Raw genomic sequence first — 21,137 nt, forward strand, 5'->3', positions numbered from 1 at the left:
ACCCCCAGCGGACCACCACCCCGTGGGGGATGGCATTATAAATAAGCGTAGCAACATAGCGCAGCGCTCATTATTCTTTACGGTTCATTCTTCTTGTGTTCCTTATAATTTGTGTTCATTGTTATTACGGATCATTCGTATTACGTTCACTATTCTTTGTTCATAATTCCTGTGATCATTTTGTTATTACGGCTCATTATATTTTGTGTTCATTGTTACTACGTTCGTTATTGCGCTCATCATTGCGTTTAGAAATTTTGTATAGTATTTTGCGTTTCGGGGCTTTAGTTTTTCGGTCAAGAAAAGAGAACCGCGACTAAGTAAAAGAAAGATTTTATCTTTGAAATCCTCATTTCATCGCTTAGACAGAAACGCGCATTGTAATTGCGGTATTAATCCGGTTAGTAAATTGTTCAGTCTGTATCGAAATAGATAAATAAAGTAAAAGTTGATAGTAAACTATATTCGAGTTCAAGTAATAAACCCAACAAAACCTTCGACGACCACCGGAGCAGCTGAGGTAATGGCACTAGACAGCACCTACTCCTCAAGGTAAGAAACTTAATTTTGAAAATTTCCTTCTTCTCTGATAATCTCGTTGCCGTCGAGAATCAAATTAGAACTTCCTATCATCGATCTCGTTTTATTTTCGTGAACGGTTTTGAAGATAGAATCATTGTTTAAACTTTAACCAAAGGAGTTATCCGCTGTGTCGGCTTGTGCGAACGGTGTTTTCAGCTACTGAAACACCCACTGATCTTCGCATTCCTCCTCCCATTGTTGGCAAAATATTGCCTGTCTTTGGGCAAGACTTGCGAAATCACACAAGTCCCGCACAGAGAGGACCATTAAATACATCGTCGGGGTCAATCGAAAATTAAGAGCAATACCGGCATTGCTATTAACCGATATTCTTGCCATCATTGCATGCGATTGTAAGAGAGAAATAGCAGAACAATTTCCCTTCGAAAATTTAACCAAAGGATCGTTCGCTGTGTTGGCTTGTGCAAACGGTGTTTTCGATTATCGAAGACACCCATCGATCTTCGCATTCCTCCTCCCACTGTTGGTAAAATACTACCCGTCTTTTTGCAAGGCTTGCGAAATCGCACGAGTCCCACACAGAGAAGATCGTTAGAATCATCCTCGATTATTAAACTCAAAAGGCAAGAAAATCGTGGTAACAGAATCCATCGTAGTAAATGAATTGAGTTTCGGTTCTAACGGCAAACTACTACAGCGAAATTAAAGGAGAAGAAGAAGTCAAACGTAAAAATAAATTTATATAAAACAACGAAAAATCTCACATTCCTATCCAATCCAGCAACGCTAAAATATATATATCCAGCTAATAAAATATATAGGGGTAATAATCTAAACAATTCTACATTCAAATAAAAATCCGTTCAACGAGGACAAATATTTATTGTACCCAGATTTAATCCTCTCCCGTGCTAGTATCCCTGCACATAGCAGGTTAGCCGAAAAGTGGAATTCGTTTACCAGTTGCATTAAGCGTCAGTTAACGCTACCCATTAAACGTAAAAAAAAAAAAAAATAATAAAAATAAAATATTTTGAAATAGTCCTTAGACTATTTCTGGTGGCAGCAACTACCGTATTAATTAGAAATTTAATCAGTATTACATACACAATAATATCATTTCAATTTATTTCCCTTCCGATTAAATTCAAACTCAAACGAAAAAAAAAATTTCAGTAAAATTTAAATTTAAAATTTGATCGATTCAAACAAACAAATTGATACGTAACACAAAATAGCTCGCAAATCGCGAAGATTTCGTCGATTTTGACGAAAACTAACTGTCATTTCCTTCCCGTTGGAGATATTTCGACGTTCAAGCGCTCGTTGAACTCCATTTTACACTGCAAAGCTAATGCACTACCGCTTGGGCGTCGAAACAAGCGAAACTGGTCGCAAATCGCGATGATTTCGTCGATTTTGACGAAAACTAACTGTCATTTCCTTCCCGTTGGAGATATTTCGACGTTTGAGCGTTCATTTCACTCCATTTTACACTGCAAATGCAATGCACTACCGTTTAAGCGTAGAAACAAGCAAAATAGCTCGCAAATCGCGAAGATTTCGTCGATTTTGACGAAATCTAGCCTTCATTTCCTTCCCGTTGGAGATATTTCAACGTCTAGGCGCTCGTTGAACTCCATTTTACACTGCAAATTTAATGCACTACCGTTTAAGCGTCGAAAGAAGCAAAATAGTTCGCAAATCGCAATGATTTCGTCGATTTTGATGAAATCTAGCCTTCATTTCCTTCCCGTTGGAGATATTTCGACGTTTGAGCGCTCGTTGAACTCCACTTTACATTGCAAATGCAATGCACTACCATTTAAGCGTCGAAACAAGCAAAATAGCTCGCAAATCGCGAAGATTTCGTCGATTTTGACGAAATCTAGCCTTCATTTCCTTCCCGTTGGAGATATTTCGACGTCTAAGCGCTCGTTGAACTCCATTTTACACTGCAAATTTAATGCACTACCGTTTAAGCGTCGAAAAAAGCAAAATAGCTCGCAAATCGCGAAGATTTCGTCGATTTTGACGAAAACTAACTGACATTTCCTTCCCGTTGGAGATATTTCGACGTTTGAGCGCTCGTTGAACTCCATTTTACATTGCAAATGCAATGCACTACCGTTTAAGCGTCGAAACAAGCAAAATAGCTCGCAAATCGCGAAGATTTCATCGATTTTGACGAAAACTAATTGTCATTTCCTTCCCGTTGGAGATATTTCGACGTTTAAGCGCTCGTTGAACTCCATTTTACACTGCAAAGGTAATGCACTACCGCTTGGGCGTCGAAACAAGCGAAACTGGTCGCAAATCGCGATGATTTCGTCGATTTTGACGAAAACTAACTGTCATTTCCTTCCCGTTGGAGATATTTCGACGTTTAAGCGCTCGCTGAACTCTATTCTACTGTCACGTCCCGCGCTCCGCACGCGCCGTAACAAGAACAAGAAAACCATTGTATACAAAACACGCGAATAAGGATTTGAATGCACAAACGAACACACGGCACTACGAAACGAAAGGAAGGATTAACAATACGAGGGCGATTAACGGATCCGACCAATAAACAAAATAAGTATTCACACAATTCTAAATATACCAGGAAATCAGAATAACTACAAAAGGGGAAAATAATTGAAACGCCAGGAATACATATATATATAAATATATTTCAATCAATCAATTTGGAGAGTTACATATAAGTATAAACATATATGCCGAACATGTAATAACCTAGTAAATATTAGAGACAGTGCTTCCAATACTATGCAACAAATACAATATTATCAATTTATGAAATATAAGTATATATGAAGTCAAAAACTAATAGTTTAACGAATACATAAAACATACAATATTGTATTATTAAAGAAATGAAGGTTACGTTGTTAGAAATATATATATATATGTGTGCGAATTCTATCAAACCGATAATCTAAGATACATACTTAAAACTAGCCTACATTCCGGTAAAGGATAAATAAATAATTGACATTTCATTTCGTATGAATACTACACTGCCAAGAGAAATATGCATATGAATACATATATATATGTGGGAGATGAAAGGAAAACCGCAGCCTTCCCTATGCAATTTTGAGGAAGCCTTCTAATGCTTTAGCCTAGATTTTATCATAACTGTAATTAAGCAATTGTCATTTGTAATTGTTTGACATTTGTGAAAAGCGAAAGTGGGTTCGAGGTGACAACTGGTCGCCGTACGTAGCCACGGTCACGGGATAAACGTTTTGCTTGATGAAGGTGTGGATCGGTTGTATTGTTCTCCCTAGAAATCACATAGAATTGTACTTTAGAGATGTTGATATAATGGGACACGTTGTATTTGGAATCAATCTCCAGATAGAAATTGCCTAGTATCGGCGTTTGGATCTTTCTCGATGTTTCCAAAGAGTATACAACAAACTTTTGACAGATATTGCCTAGCAACAACGATTGGAACCTTCTCGATGTCTCCAGCGAGAATATAACAAACAAATGCAGTCGTATAACGAAAAAGATTTTAATCAGATATTCATTCGTGTGATCGCCTTGGAAAGTGATACATCGAGCAATTTACCGAGTGTCTCAGCAAACGTATTTTTGTGTTTTAAAATTATTCTACGCATAGTAAAGAGTTATCCCGTTGACCGTGAATTCGTTTGAACCCCGGAACATTGTTAATAGCGTAAATTAAATTCATTATTCGTAAAACCTATCAATCGTTAATTTCATTATTCGTTAAATTCATTATTCGTAAGATATATTATTCGTTCCTCTTATTGTTCGATAAAACTTATTATTCTTTAATCTAATTATTAATTAAACTTATCATTTGTTAATCATATCATTTATTAAACTCATTATTCATAATATTTTGTAAAATCTTGTTTATTCGTGCAAATATATTCTCTGTTTTGTAAAACAATGGCTAATTCAAATGAAGAAACATTACGCGACTTAAATCCTAATGATAACCCGACATATATATATATATGTCGGAGAAGCAGTGGGGATAGGGTTGTCGGTGTTTGAGGAGTCTTCATTGAAGGTAGCCATCGTTGCGGTGTAGCGAAGATACGATTTATTGACACAGGTATGAATAACACAGGTTTGACAATCTATCACGGCGGTGAGATGTCCGCGACACTAGTGACAGTGATCTCAGGTTCAATGACGAATCCGCGGTCAACGGGATGACAGATAGGCGTTCTCGCTGAATCTAAGTCTGACTCGTAAACGATAATTGCTGAGCGTAAAGACGTTACTCTTTAGTCGACGGGAGCGCGTCCAAGAATGCCCGTCCCGTCCCGATGATTCCACAGAGGAAAACTATACTGGGGTGTGTCTAAGGACACAAGATCATCGGATTCGTCGAGGAAAGCCTTCGTTTAGGAAGTAAGGGAAATTGACGTTGCTGCTAATTGGTCAATCTCCATATCGGTGGTTAGAAAAGGATGCTAGCCGCCCTCGAGGGAAAGTTGCTAGTGGGAGACGTCGTTCGTTGAAAAATATGTCTCCCCTATCTTCCCGTAGTTGGGACAAAGACTGTATGTCTGTTTGAAGGACTTTAGTTAACTAAACCGTAAGATTTATTACGGGCCCTCGGGCTAGCCGAACATGTACTGCGGAGACGCATCGACATCTGGTAATCATCTTACTCGAAGAATAGGGTCAGCGTGTGGCGAGCTACGGGACAGAAACCGTTGGAATGTTTACTGTCACGTGTCGTCACGAATATTTCTTTTAAGGAGAGCTATAGAATTATTCCATATGTTTGTTGGGCAAAGCGTTCATCCCTTGACCGCGGTTACGTTGGGCGACAGACTGTCGCCTCGAGCCAAAGCTCACCGTCACTAATCTCGAACAATTACAATCGGATTGAATAACTACAATAGTTTAGTTACAGTTATAGTAGACTTTAGATTGCAATGTTGCGGGGCTATCCGAAGGTTCCGGTGTCCTTTCATCTCCGACATATATATATATATGTATGTGTGCGCGTATGTTTTATATTATCGAATACTCTATAAAATAAACTACTCAAAACAATAAATAACGCAATCGAAGAATTACAAAACATTAGCCATATTAAAATGACACACAATATAAATATATATATATATATGTCGGAGCGGACATTAGAATTAGGATTAGGGGCGTGAAACGAATCTTCGTTTGGGTTACACGTTGTCGTTATGCAATGGAGAAGACATTGACTAGTGCAAATACGATTATTATAGAACCGGACAAGTAACCGCGGTAGTTAGGTGCTCGAGAAACTAATGACAATGATCCTAGGTTCAATAACGAATCCGCGGTCGACGGGATGATAGATGAACGTACTCACAAAATTTAAGTCGGACGCGTAATATTCACTGGTCGTAAAGGGTAACTCCTTTCATCAGTGAGATCGCGAGCGAGAATGCCTTTCCCGTCCCGATGATGCCACAGAGGAAAACTATAATGGGGTGTGTCTAAGGACACGAGATCATCGGATTCGTCGAGAAAAGCCTTCGTTAAGAAAGTAAGGGAAATTGGCGTTGGTGCTAATTGGTCAATCTCCATATCGGTGGTTAGAAAAAGATGCTAGCCGCCCTCGAGGGAAAGTTGCTAGTGGGAGACGCCGCTCGTTGAAAAATATGTCTCCCCTATCTTCCCGTAGTTGGGACAAAGACTGTTTGTCTGTTTGAAGGACTTTAGTTAACTAAACCTTAAGATTTATAACGGGCCCTCGAGCTAGCCGAACATGTACTGCGGAGACGCATCGACATCTGGCAATCATCTTACTCGAAGAATAGGGTCTGCGTGTGGCGAGCCACAGGACAGAAACCGGTGGAATGTTTACTGTCGCGTGTCACCACGAATATTTCTTTTAAGGAGAGCTATAGAATTACTCCATACCTTTGTTAGACAAAGCGTTCATCCCGTGACCGCGGCTACGTTCGGCGACTGACTGTCGCCTCGAGCCCAAGCTCATTATCACGACTCTCGAACAATTACAATCGGGTTGAATACCTACAATTGTTCAATTACAGACTCCGGTGTTCTTTCATCTCCGACATATATATATATAAAATATAAAATTAAAATACATATATTTAACAAACATAAAATAGATATCACATTTAAAAAAAATATATATATATATCATACATAAAAACAAAAGACATTTAAGAGGAAAAATATAATAATAATAAGGAACCTCTGATGGAAATGCCTCCGCAAACATTGTTCGAACGTCGATCACCGAAACCTAGGGAAACAACAAAAAAGGGAAAAACATCAAAATCGCAAAAACAATCATAAGCGTACCCCCAGCGGACCACCACCCCGTGGGGGATGGCATTATAAATAAGCGAAGCAACATAGAGCAGTGCTCATTATTATTCTGGTAAACATTCTTATTACGTTCATTATTCTTCGCTCATTATTATAGTGATCATTGTTATTACCGTTCATTATTCTTTGTTCATTATTATTGCGATCTTCGTTATTACGGTTCATAATTATTTTGTTCACTCTTTGTGTTCATTGTTACTACGTTCGTTATTGAACTCACCTTTAGAAATCTTGTATAGTATTTTGCGCTTCGGGGTCTTTAGTTTTTTCGGTCAAGAAAAGAGAGCCGCGACTAAGTAAAAAGAAAATTTTATCTTTGAACGCGCATTGTAATTGCGGTATTAATCCAGTTAGTAAATTGTTCTGTCTGTATCGAAATAGATAAATAAAGTAAAAGTTGATAGTAAACTATATTCGAGTTCAAGTAATAAACCCAGCAAAAACTTCGACGACCACCGGAGCAGCTGAGGTAATGGCGCGAGACAGCGCCTACTCCTCAAGGTAAGAAAATTAATTTTGAGAATTTCCTTCTTCTCTGATAATTTCGTTGCCCTCGAGAATCGAATTAGAACTTCCTATCATCGATCTCGTTTTATTTTCGTGAACGGTTTTGAAGATAGAATCATTGTTTAAACTTTAAACAAAGGAGTTGTCCGCTGTGTCGGCTTGTGCGAACGGTGTTTTCAGCTACTGAACCACCCACTGATCTTCGCATTCCTCCTCCCATTGTTGGCAAAATATTGCCCGTCTTTGGGCAAGGCTTGCGAAATCACACAAATCCCGCACAGAAAGGACTATTAAATACATCGTCGGGGTCAATCGAAAATTAAGAGCAATACCGGCATTGCTAATAACCGATATTCTTGCCATCGTTGCATGCGATTGTAAGAGAAAAATAGCAGAACAATTTCCCTTCGGAAATTTAACCAAAGGATCGTTCGCTGTGGTGGCTTGTGCAAACGGTGTTTTCGATTATCAAAAACACCCGTCGATCTTCGCATTCCTCCTCCCACTGTTGGTAAAATACTACCCGTCTTTTTGCAAGGCTTGCGAAATCGCACGAGTCCCACACAGAGAAGATCGTTAGAATCATCCTCGATTATTAAACTCAGAAGGCAAGAAAATCGTGGTAACGGAATCCATCGTAGTAAATGAATTGAGTTTCGGTTCTAACGGCAAACTATTACAATGAAATTAAAAGAGAAGAAGAAGTCGAACGTAAAAATAAATTTATATAAAACAACGAAAATCTCACATTCCTATCCAATCCAGCAACGCTAAAAATATATACATCCGGCTAATAAATATATATATAAAGGTAATAATCTAAGCAATTCTACATTCAAATAAAATCCGTTCAACGAGGACAAATAATTATTAATCTCAGCTTTAATCCTCTCCCGTGCCAGTATCTCTGCACATAGCAGGTTAGCCGAAAAGTGGAATTCGTTTACCAGTTGCATTAAGCGTCAGTTAACGCTACCCATTAAACAAAAAAAAAAAGTAATAAAAATAAAATATTTTGAAATAGTCCTTAGACTATTTCTGGTGGCAGCAACTACCGTATTAATTAGAAATCTAAATCAGTATTACATACACAATAATATCATTTCAATTTATTTCCCTTCAGATTAAATTCAAACTCAACAAAAAAAAATTTTTCAGTAAAATTTAAATTTAAAATTTGATCAATGTCAATAAACTAATACGTAACATTAGTGTAGTAAATATTTTGGTGGCAGCGGTGGCATCCGCTTCACGGAGAATTAAAGTTGGTTTAAACGGTTCGATACGCTTCATAGAAGATTAAAGTTGTCACGCTTGTCAATAAAATATATATTTAAGAAACAATGGCGACTGTAGTGGAATCGTTGGACGAAGAAATGGTTTTGACATTGTCGGAAAAGCTCAAAGCATGGGATGCGAACTTTCGCGATATGAGTGCAAAACTCGCCGATCTACAAAGCGGCTTATTCGAGCTTAAAACAAAACAGGAACCTAAAACACCCGTATCGCCGCCGACAATGCAACAAGAGACGGTCCAGTCGAGTGGACATACCCAGCCAATTAAGCTAAAAGACGCGATCGAATCGGTGCCAGTGTTTGACGGATATCGACCATCGGTATTCCACTTTTTAAGAGCTTGTGAGTGCGCGCGAAATATGATTCCCAGATATCAAGAACCTCAATTAGTAAAATTGTTAGTAAATAAGCTTCGTGGACACGCGTTCCTCGCCATCGAAGACACGGAATTAATGAGTTTAAACGATTTCGGAAACAAATTAAAGGATCTATTCGGCCCAAAGAAATCTCTTAACGAATATAAAGGGGAATTAGGAACGATATTTCAACGACCCGGGGAAGATATATTAGATTATATGGATCGCGTTAGAAATCTTAGATTGGCAATAATGGACGGAGAAAGAGGCGACTACGGCATCATATCCCCCGATATCCAAGATACTATAGATTGGGAAACGAAAGAAGCTTTCGTTAAAGGACTTCCGAACGAGGTATATGTGCGAGTAAAAATAGCAGGGTACCATACTTTAGAAGATGCGTATCGTCAAGCCGTCAAAGCAACACACGAATTGAAACAAATAACCGATAGAACGCGACCCCAACGACCGACACCCTCGAACTATTACAGACGCGGCAACGCACATCCTTCGAACACTAACAACAATATCAGGAACAACCGCCAAGATCGAAGATCGCTACCTCCATCGCAGAATTTTTTGAAGTCTACAAGACAAAATATCACGTGTAACTATTGCAAAAAACCCGGGCATCTAGTGAAAGACTGTTACAAATTTAAAGCCCGAGTAGATGCCGGATTAATCGTACCCTATGCTTCGAGACCATCGGGAAACCAAACACGTCCTTCGGGAGAATGGGGCGAGCCACGAAGGAACGATACGCCGAATCGCCCAAGAGTACAGGCGGCAACCAGGCGACCGGCGCCGCCGGTAACAAACAGAACAAGGGCAGCCACCCCCGCGAGATCGACTCCACCACCCATAACGAGAGACAGAGCGAACGCAATGCCGACTATAAGATCGAACGAACAACCACTAAATACTGTGGGGGAGTCATCCCACAACCAAACAAGGTCACAGACAGAGAATCCAGAATCTCAAGACAAAAGGGAAAGAGTGAAGCACAAGCAACCGGCGAAGGAAAATCATCAGGAGTTGAATTCAGATTCGGAAGGCGACCTCTCCGAATTATTTCAGTAAAATTTAACGATTCCCCAACGACCCCAACTGCACGAATAGTTTCCCCAGATCTAAAAACTAAGACGAGTTTATTATTAGACTCTGGATCGGAAATCAATATTATCAAGAAACCTGCTTTACCCGATTCAGCCATCATCGACGAGAAAGAATCAATCGAAGTGCGAGGAATTACGGCAACGAGCCTGGTCTCCCTAGGGCAGACGGTAATACAGGTTGCGGGCCATCCGGTTATTTTTCATGTAGTTGATGATTCATTGCTAATCGATCAAGACGGAATCCTAGGATCCGAATTTTTTGCAGGTTGTAAAGCTCGTTTAGATTATGAGGAAAAACATATCAAGTGGGGAAATATTTATATTCCCTTCGATACTAAAGAAAAAATAATTATACCGAAGCGATAAAATAAATGAGTTACTACGACTCGAACACTTGAACGAAGAAGAAAAGGAAAATGTTAAAAAGTTGATTCGTAATAATCAAGATAGGTTTCATATTCCAGGAGATACATTGGAAGCAACTGAAGTTCTGGAACATAGAATAATTACAACGGATAATATACCAATTAATACTAAACAGTATCGATATCAACCAATACATCGAGAAGAGATAAATCGACAGATTCAAGAATTACTGGATACAGACGTAGTGGAACCATCAATATCTCCATATAACTCCCCATTATGGATTGTGCCCAAAAAAACCCGATTCGCAAGGAAATAAACGCTGGAGATTAGTTATCGATTATAGAAAATTGAACGATAAAACGATTGGCGATGCCTTCCCACTACCCAACATTACAGAAATATTGGATCAATTAGGAAGTGCAAAATACTTTTCCACGTTTGACTTGGCATCAGGCTTTCACCAGATCCGTATGTCACAGGAAGATGCCCACAAAACTGCATTTTCGACACCATATGGACATTTTCAATTCAAAAGAATGCCCTTTGGATTAAAAAATGCCCCAGCAACATTTCAACGTTTGATGAACTCAGTATTATCTGGTCTGCAAGGAATAGAACTATTCGTCTATCTGGATGACATAGTGATTTATTCCAGGTCTCTCCAAGAACACGAAATTAAATTTAATAAGTTAATGGAAAGACTGAGGAAAGCTAAATTACGATTACAACCTGATAAGTGCGAATTTTTACGACACGAGGTGAATTATTTAGGACATATAATTAGTGAGGATGGCGTGAAACCCGACCCAAAGAAGGTCGAAGCCGTATCAAAATTTCCACGACCAAAGAGGGTGAAAAATATCAAACAATTTCTGGGACTAGCAGGATATTACAGAAGATTTATACCCGATTTCTCCAAGGTCGCGAAACCATTGACACAACTACTAAAGAAAGATACTCCCTTTAAATGGACAGAAAATCAAGAAAACGCATTCAATAATTTAAAAACAGCGCTAATGACAAAACCCATTCTACAATACCCAGACTTTTCTAAACCCTTTAACCTTACTACAGACGCATCAGGATATGCAATAAGCGGTGTACTGAGTCAAGGGCCAATTGGAAAGGATTTACCGATTGCGTATGCCTCAAGACTATTAAATTCCGCCGAACAAAATTACTCTACCATAGAAAAAGAGTGTCTGGCAATTGTTTACAGCGCAATGCACTTCCGACCGTATCTTTACGGAAGAAAGTTTACTATCGTAACCGATCATAAACCTTTAGTGTGGATGCATTCTATCAAAGATCCTACTTCGAGAATTTGGAAATGGAAATTAAAATTATCGGACTTTGAATTTGATATTGTATACAAAGAAGGCAGGGCGAACGCAAACGCAGACGCATTATCTAGGAACCCTCCGGAAGTTTGTTTACCAATCAGAAAGAGAGAGGAGGTCGCACCGATTCGCTATCCTGTCTCAAAAAGATTCGAAATAGATACGTCAACGGAAGACTCTCCCATATTCGAAGCCAAACCACGCGTCTTGCCTCAATCCACTGATCTTACAAAACAAGGAAAAATTTCTACTCGAAAGCATTTTACACTGGAAGAAACACCCGTAAAATATTTTGACGAAGCACTAACCGAGCTCGATGTAAACACAAATAGAGAAATAACTGATCAAGGAAAAAGGCGCATGGACACAACAAACGAAGAAGAACCCTCCGCCGTAATTCCAGAACTAACTCCACAACGAGAAAAGGATATGCATGTCTCAAAAAGATTTAAACAGGATACGTCAACCGAAGATTTTTCCATATTCGAAGCTAAACCACACGTCTTGCCTCAATCCAGTGATCCTAAAAATCAAGGAAAGGTTTTTACCCGAAAACATTTTACAATAGAAGAAACCCCTATAAAATATTTAGACCAAGCATTAGCAGAAATCGATGTAAGTACAGATAGGGAAATAACCAATCGAGAAAAAGAAGACACGGATACAACAAGCGAAAAAGAGACCTCCACTGTAATTCCAGAACTAATTCAACAACAAGAAAAGGACACGAGACCTACGATAATCGCGGAACTAAAAATTTCAGAAACCCGAGACTCAATTGCGAGAGTAAATGACCATAAAGTAGTATTTATAGATATACATGGCAAACAGATAGATAAAGAAGCCTTAGAAACGAAGGAAACGGGAAAATTGCCTCGTTATGAAGATTTAATGTTAGAAAACGCAAGATTGAATTACGATTCTGGAAAATACATTGTATCCCTACCGATAAAGGAAAATAGAAATATTCCAATAACACCAGAAAATTTATTAAACTCGCTAAGATCTCTATTAGACGTAGTAAATGAAAAACAGTTAACTTCGTTTAGCATTAGCAAAGGAAACTTGGAGGAAATACCCTGGCGATATACAATCAGAAAATTAAAGGAAATATTTATGGAAAAAACCTTAACCATCACCATTTGCACTGGGGAAGTAATTACTCCACCTGTGGAAGCGCGGAACAACATAATACGGGAAAAACATGAATCAAGCGTAGCAGGACACAAAGGAATTACAAAAACTTATCAAAGAATACGACAACACTACTATTGGGAAAATATGAAAAAGAAAATTCAAGATTACGTAAGAACATGTAAGGAATGTCAATTGAAGAAACTCACAAGAATAAAAGCAAAACAACCAATGGTACTTACAGACACACCAGGTAAAGCATTCGATAAGATTAGTATGGATATTGTAGGTCCATTACCAAAAACTCAAAAGGGAAATGAATATATATTAACCATCCAAGATTTACTAACAAAATACTCAATCGGGATTCCACTAGGAGGAATCTCTTCAGCCGAGATAGCGGACGTTTTTGTAAAGCGATTTATTTGTCGTTTCGGATCACCGAGAGCTATTCTCACTGATCAAGGAACGAACTTTACATCCTCACTAATGAAGAAAGTAGCAAAGAGATTCCGCATCAAACAATATACCACGACGGCATATCATCCACAAAGTAACGGTTCAATCGAAAGATCTCACCACGTACTGATTGAATATCTCAAATTATACATTGAAAATTCCAGAAATTGGGACGAATGGGTAGAATTAGCTATGTTTTCCTATAATACCTCTGTACACGAAGGAACGAAATTCTCCCCGCACGAATTAGTTTTTGGACATCTAGCCAGAGAACCTACTGGTGAAGTAATAATAGAAGAGAACATGGAACCAACATACGCAGAATATCTCGAAGATCTGTTCGATAAAATTAACACTGTACAACGAATGGCGAGAGAAAATTTGATAAAATCCAAACTAAGATCAAAAGAATATTACGACCGACGAATCAACCCCCAGGACTTTAAAATAGGAGATTCGATATATTTACTAAAAGAACCCAGTAAAGGAAAATTCTCCGATCAATATACTGGACGACACAAAGTGCTAGAAATCTTGCAGAACAAAACGTCAAGATTGAAGTAAAAGGGATTCCGCGAACAGTGCACTTAAACAAGTTAAAACTAGCGCATAATCGAAATAAACAATGAATAAAGTGATTTCAGTGGGCAACGTAGTGCAGTAGTGAATGTTGTAGTGCTGTTCGTCAAATGACACAGATAGCGAAAACATAAAAGGAAAAAGGAAAAATTATTATATGTGCTTCAATTATTGTTTAAATATAAAACGTGTTAACTCAATGAATAATTAACTAGTGAAAGTGAAAGTTACCTTGTGAACAAGTGATCAACGTACAAGAAGGTTTACGTGCAAAATAGGTTATGGCTCCCTGTCTGCGGAACACCATGTACCAGCTAAAAATAAATGAACGAATTAACTTCAATAGCCTTAATGCAAAATACAACATTACCAAATGTTATAACAATACTGTGGAAGCGTAGCACTGTTTGTCGAATAACACAGATAGCGGAAACTTGAAAAGAAAAAGTTTATTACGAGTGCTCCAATTACTGTTTGAATGTAAAATGTGTTAGTTCAATGAATAACTAAAACAGTAAAAGTGCAACTTACCTCGTGAACAATTAATCACCATACAAGGAAGTGTACATGCATGAATTTCGCAGATTAACAAGAAGAAATAAAATAGCTGATAAGTATAGAAAGTGGTTAGAAAATAATTAAGATAGATAAATTGAGAGTAAAAGGATATTTTATTATGTATTAATCTACGTAGTATTGTCATATTATTATATCTAACATGTAGAAGTAGATTTTGTAATGCACAATAGCGGCCGCACACACAATGCATTATACACATATTAAACTAAATAAACTAAACAGTACCTTTATAGCCACAGATATAAGACGATTGAAGGCAACCGTAGTAAGTATCCAAGGCATATCGAAGAATCGGATGATGTTGTGGGAATGATCTAGGTAAGTGATGCAGCATCGAAAGAGTAGAATCTGAAGAGTTACAGACAATGTTAATCTAACAAGTAGATTTTAATCACTAATAAAGAAACTAATTCATATCATACACAAAATAATAGCAAATAGCAAGTACAAGCAATAATAAATTAATAGGGAAAATAAAAAAGGTCAATAAACACAGGAATAGGTTAGAAATTAATCAAGATAGACTAACTAAATATTAACAACATGACTGAATTCGGTGCAAAAGAATAAAGTTACGCTACACAAAATATCTGGTAACACAATACACAAAAAACATTAACTAAATTAAACAAGACTTATATAAATGCAAGTCACGTATAATCAAAACAATGACTATTGAAATTCGGTGACAACACAATCGATGCTATCACATTAAAGTAGCACACGGTATTGACACACACAATATCATGAAACACAAAACAATATTACAGAAACACTACTAAATAAAATTATAGTGATTAACAATTAATTAGCTATTTCAACAACACGCAACTGTTGACATTAAACCAACGATACACGCAAGCAACCATGTTGAAAAATTCGTCGCGCGCACCCCACACATACGCACCTCACACAAATAATAGCCAATACAATGTAATACAGCATAATAATAGCAATGTTAGGTACTGAAAAAAAAATATAATAAAAAAAAAAGAAAAAAGAGAGAGAGATAAGGAAAATATATATAATAAATAACAACTAACATAATCATAACTTATTATATATATATTATACTACATACAGGGATACAGTATTTGTACAAAGGGACAGGTCCGAACGAAACTTATAAAATTATAAAATATATATATATTAACTGTTTTCGTATGTATGTACAGAACAGGTGGCGAGTTCATCAACCCTAACATAGAGGACCCAGACGGGCCCGTACCCGCATTCGATCTGGAAGCGACGGAGGATGTTCAGTCTTGCCTTTGTGTTCGGTTGATACGTTCCATCTACCATTTAGATAACGGTCATCTTTGTCAAGACTGTTTCGATAACTTAGATCCAGACGACCAGGACCAATGTGACGACCCACCCACTCATTTCATATGCGGAGTATCTGCAAGAACACGAATATCATATTGTCGTATGTGTGATATAAACCTAGCGGACCTACAACCCGCTATATCATGCCTCCAATGCATGACCGTTTACACTAATCTAACTCACCTTGAAAGAAACTTTTTAGTTCAAGGAATAGCAATCCGCGCCGTGGAACTATAAAGTACTTGTATGCTACGCACAAAACCAAATACTGATGCTATCCACCTGTAAACAAACAACATTTATAACTATACATATAATTTTCACTTATGTTTACCAATATATGTATACACCCATGTTGTAAAGTAGGCTATATCTATAACACTCACTTCCATTGATAATGCAAGTGACTCGTAAAATAAGTCGTCATATTTACCATCACACGCACATATATATATATATATATATATATATATATATATATATATATTCAAAGACAAGCTATATTTGTAATATCTATTCCTATTAATGATATATACTTATATATTTATAACAATAAAACAAATCTCATCTATACTACTTACCAATATGTATGCATATATGTATATAATTATAACCCAGGTAGCATTCATGAAATTTATTTTCACCGATAACATGTACGTAAAACCTAAAATAAAACAAAGGATTTTAACAATAAAAAAAGAAAGAGGAAAAAGAGAGAAAAAATACATATAAATATAAAACTTTTCTTTTTCTATATACATATATTAATAATAATAAAAGGTTATTCTTATTACTAATAAACTCGAGAGTAAGAAACGATTTAATAAATTGTTAATAGGAAGATGAATCGCCTGGTTATCGTACTTACCCTCATCAAAATAGCATATGGCCTGGTAGGATATGACTGCAATGGCAACCACCTCAACGTTACCACTATCTCTCTAAACTCCATTGGGGACTGCAGCATACAGCCTGCGATGACTGAAACCCAAGATATTTATATTCAACTACTGCAACTCTCAGAATTCGAATTTACCAGTGTAAGGCAATGCAAGGTGCAAATAACTCGAATTATATATTACTGTGGCATGCACTACCACACGTCGGCAGTGCATAACGGATTCGCCGAATACCTCCATGAAACAACCGCCCAACAATGTGCAAGGATGCACCAAGACGGCACGTTTTCACTCGGACCACAAAACCTTATAGTAGGCCTAAAAGATAATGCAACAGAAACAAGGTCGCTTGTCCTAGCCGGCAAGTTAACAGACGACGGCAGCTGCCAGGGAACACAGTATGTAGACCCATACGGGAGCTGGGAAAAGGTCGTCGTACAAGCCACAGTAAGGATAAGTTTAAAATCAGCAGTTGTGCCAGTATGGATCAAGGCGAACAAAATTCTACTGAAATCAGGAACGGTATGTACCCTTAGCGAAGGAAACTGTCCAGACGCTGAAGACGGATACACTTATCGGCAACCACAACCACCCTCACCATGCAAATTTGATCAGTACGATGTGCTATATGAAGGAATTGCTACAAAGATCCAGGAAATAAAAACCAACAGGGAATCAGCACAACCAGTTTACGCACTAACAACGCAGGAAGTAACATTTGCACTGACTAAAACTGGAGAACAGCCACTGTGTAGATATACCCTACTATCCACTGAACACTCCAAATTGTTCCTGTTAGAAACGACAAGAGGAAATACGTTTATCTCCAAAAGCAAGACAGCAGTCGAAAACTTGGACATATTCGCATACGTCAACTCAAAATTCATTTACGTAGAGAAACATATTAAACGACAAATGACAACATTATACCATGATATACTGACACAAAGGTGTACCACACAGAAGAAACTAATAGAGAATGCTTTAAGCTTAGCAATCTTACTGCCCGATGAATTTGCATACACCATAACCAAAACCCCAGGACACATGGCCCTGATCGCAGGAGAGGCAGTCCATATAGTCAAATGCATTCCGGTACAAGTAAAGGTACGACATACAACAGAATGCTACTCGGAGCTACCCGTTTGGCAAGGGAATCGCACCGCATTTTTAACGCCAAAAACACACATCCTAACGCAACACGGAAACCACAGAGAATGTAGCGCGGTACTACCTACGCTATACAATATCGACGGACACTGGCACAAATTCGTACCAAAACCCATGGAAACAATTGCACCACAGGAACTCCGCCCGGACGTGCGCCAAACGTGGCAATATTCAGCACCATCGTCGTTGGCCACGAGCGGAATATATACCCAAAAAGACCTGGACGCACTACGGGACCACGTCATGTTCCCGGCAGAAAAATCTGCAGTCTTGAACACATTGGCCAGAGGAGCAACAGGAAAAACAATCGTCCCTGGAATAGTAAACATCCTGGGAATGATGGACGAAAACACATTAACGACAATAGCGAAAAATACCGTATCAAGCTTATGGACTGGGTTTATGGAATTTGGAACTGTCAGTGCAGCAATATTTGGAATACTCGTAATATTTAAACTAATCAAGACGATAATAGATATAGCCATACACGGATACCAGTTACGTGAAACTTACGGATGTGAAATCGCCCTATTAGGAGCAATATGCGGCTCAGTCACCCACCTGCTACTATACCTCAAAAGAAAACGAAATATCGATGATCAAACAGCACAACCTCAAGGGATATCGATAACACCGGTAGTCACTCAACAACCAACGACATCTACGTCCGCCTTGAGCGAACTCAGAGACACCATCAGTCAAATTTCCTTTGGAAATTTGAACTCCAAGGGCGAGGGTGTCACGTCCCGCGCTCCGCACGCGCCGTAACAAGAACAAGAAAACCATTCTATACAAAACGCGCGAATAAGGATTTGAATGCACAAACGAACACACGGCGCTACGAAACTAAAGGAAGGAGTAACAAAACGAGGGCGACTAATAAATCCAACCAGTATAAATTAAAATAAATAAAACCAGCTAATGGATTGAACGAGCTACGAACCAAACAAATAACCCGGGAAATAAGAATAACTACAAAAGGGGAAATAATTGAAAGGCCAGAAATACATATATATATAAATATATTTTAATCAATCAACTTGGAGAGTTACATATAAGTATAAACATATATGCCGAACATGTAATAACCTAGTAAATATTAGAGACAGTGCTTCCAATACTATGCAACAAATACAATATTATCAATTTATGAAATATAAGTATATATGAAGTCAAAAACTAATAGTTTAACGAATACATAAAACACACAATATTGTATTATTAAAGAAATAAAGGTTACATTGTCAGAAATATATATATATGTGTGCGCATTCTATCAAATAAATAATCTAAGATACATACTTAAAACTAGCCTACATTCCGGTAAAGAATTATAAAATAAGAACTACATTACGAAACATGCATGTCTATATATAAATATATAAATTATATTCTAAACTAAACCACTATTAATGTATGCGCATTCTACATTATTGATTCAAATCGATAATCTAAGATACATACTTAAAACTAGCCTACATTCCGGTAAAGAATTATAAAATAAGAACTACATTACGAAACATGCATGTCTCTATATAAGCATATAAATAATCTATTTTCTAAACTAAAACTACTACTAATAATCTACAAAAGAAATAGAACACACAACACAACACTTGGGACTAAGCGACAACCTGTCGATAGGCCAAACGCTCAAAATAATTAACACCGCAACGACTTGAGGAATTGCATACAGAAATTCTATCATCAAACACAAATATGTAAAAACACATTAAACACACAATAATCTAGAAACAAAACCTCCCATACTATGTTGTCACAATACAAGATATACATGAATATATGAAATCAAATGATTGACACATAACCTCAAACACACATTACATCGCTAAAGAATCTAAATGAAAATCACACTGCCAGAAATATATACATGTGCGTGTGCGTGTTCTATCTTATTAAAAGAAGTTAATATAAAATAATTAACATTTCATTTCGTATGAACACTACACCGCCAGGAGGAATATGCATATAAATACGTATATATATATATGTGTGTGTGTGTGTGTGTCCGTATGTTTTATATTATCGAATACTCTATAAAATAAACTACTCAAAACAATAAATAACGCAATCGAAGAATTACAAAACATTAGCCATACTGAAGTGACACACGACATAAACATATATATATATACGTATATTCACACGAGCTATGCTATTGTCACTTTAAAACAATATTAATAAATAAATGTTCTAATTGCGGTAGAATAAGGAAAAACGAGCGACAGACGAAAAATTACTTCGATATCAAACAAAACTAAAGACCCGTCACTATAACTTTACTGATGACATTTATGAGCAGCCATGTTAGATTTACACGCATCATGACGACAGGAATATTAGGGATTAATGGAAGTCAGGCGCGAGAAACAAATCATGAAAACACATTGTTAATACTTTTCTTTAATAAATTCTATGCGCAACTACAAATGTAAAAATATATATATATATATAATTAATTAAAAAAGGGGGAAATATAAAATTAAATATATTTAACAAACATAAAATAGATAACACATTTAAAATATATATATATATATATATACATCGTACATAAAAACAAGATACATCTAAAAATAATAATAATAAGGAACCTCTGATGGAAATGCCTCCGCAAACATTGTCCGAACGTCGATCACCGAAGCCTAGGGGAACAACAAAAAGGGAAAAAACATTAAAATCGCAAAAACAACCATAATATGCGAATATCCAAACTTACGAAAAATAACTCAAAGAAGGAGGTCCTTGTTGTGGGAGAGCAGCGGAGTTGCGCGTGTTGCCCGAGCGAGCATCGAAGTGATAATGATGCTGCGGCCGCCAGCCTTTGCACGCGCCGAAGAAACACCGGTAATTGCCACGGTACAGCACGTGGAAGTCTCTCGCGGAAAGGATTAGATCAGCATGGAGTGCTTCAAATCTCCTAGACGCTAGTTCAGCAGAAACACAGGACCGATAAAAACTAAGTCGAAATACGGAATTTACGTTTTGTCACGTACGATTCCAAGAAACCCAAACTGCAACATCCCGATTCCCACGGAAGCGTACCCCCAGCGGACCACCACCCCGTGGGGGATGGCATTATAAATAAGCGTAGCA

The 21,137-nt window shown here is 37.5% G+C and overlaps 2 protein-coding genes across 6 annotated transcripts in view; one reads left to right on the top strand and one right to left on the bottom strand.

Annotated features, from left to right (window-relative positions):
• Positions 1-15,513, bottom strand: part of LOC143302760 (uncharacterized) — a 37,209-nt gene extending 21,696 nt beyond the window's left edge. For 4 of the 5 annotated variants that reach the window (XR_013058553.1, XM_076618991.1, XM_076618993.1 and 1 more), the window contains exons 1-2: positions 15,455-15,513; positions 14,848-14,970 (exon numbers count right to left, since the gene is read on the bottom strand). Coding sequence is in view for 4 of the 5 variants with exons in the window: in XM_076618991.1 (XP_076475106.1) it covers positions 14,848-14,970; positions 15,455-15,491 (160 nt within the window). In the remaining variant the exon portion in view is untranslated. Of the gene's footprint in view, positions 1-14,847; positions 14,971-15,454 lie in introns of those variants that run through there. The other variant, XM_076618992.1, reaches the window with a different exon arrangement.
• A 200-nt stretch (positions 15,514-15,713) lies between these two features.
• LOC143302757 (uncharacterized) lies at positions 15,714-19,275 on the top strand. Its single transcript, XM_076618987.1, has 2 exons — positions 15,714-16,051; positions 16,790-19,275. Exons 1-2 carry the CDS (start codon positions 16,014-16,016, stop codon positions 18,786-18,788), a joined length of 2,037 nt encoding a protein of 678 aa, XP_076475102.1. The 5' UTR covers positions 15,714-16,013; the 3' UTR covers positions 18,789-19,275.
• Positions 19,276-21,137: the final 1,862 nt, after the last annotated feature.

The sequence above is a fragment of the Bombus vancouverensis genome, chromosome 5 (genome assembly GCF_051014615.1).
Source record: "Bombus vancouverensis nearcticus chromosome 5, iyBomVanc1_principal, whole genome shotgun sequence".
NCBI classification, from domain to species: domain Eukaryota; kingdom Metazoa; phylum Arthropoda; class Insecta; order Hymenoptera; family Apidae; genus Bombus; species Bombus vancouverensis.

Coding starts and splice junctions, on each gene's coding strand:
- LOC143302757 (XM_076618987.1), top strand. CDS start 16,014: ATGCGGAGTATCTGCAAGAACACGAATATCATATTGTC. Junction 16,052..16,789: donor AACACGAATATCATATTGTC/GTATGTGTGATA, acceptor AATTGTTAATAG/GAAGATGAATCGCCTGGTTA.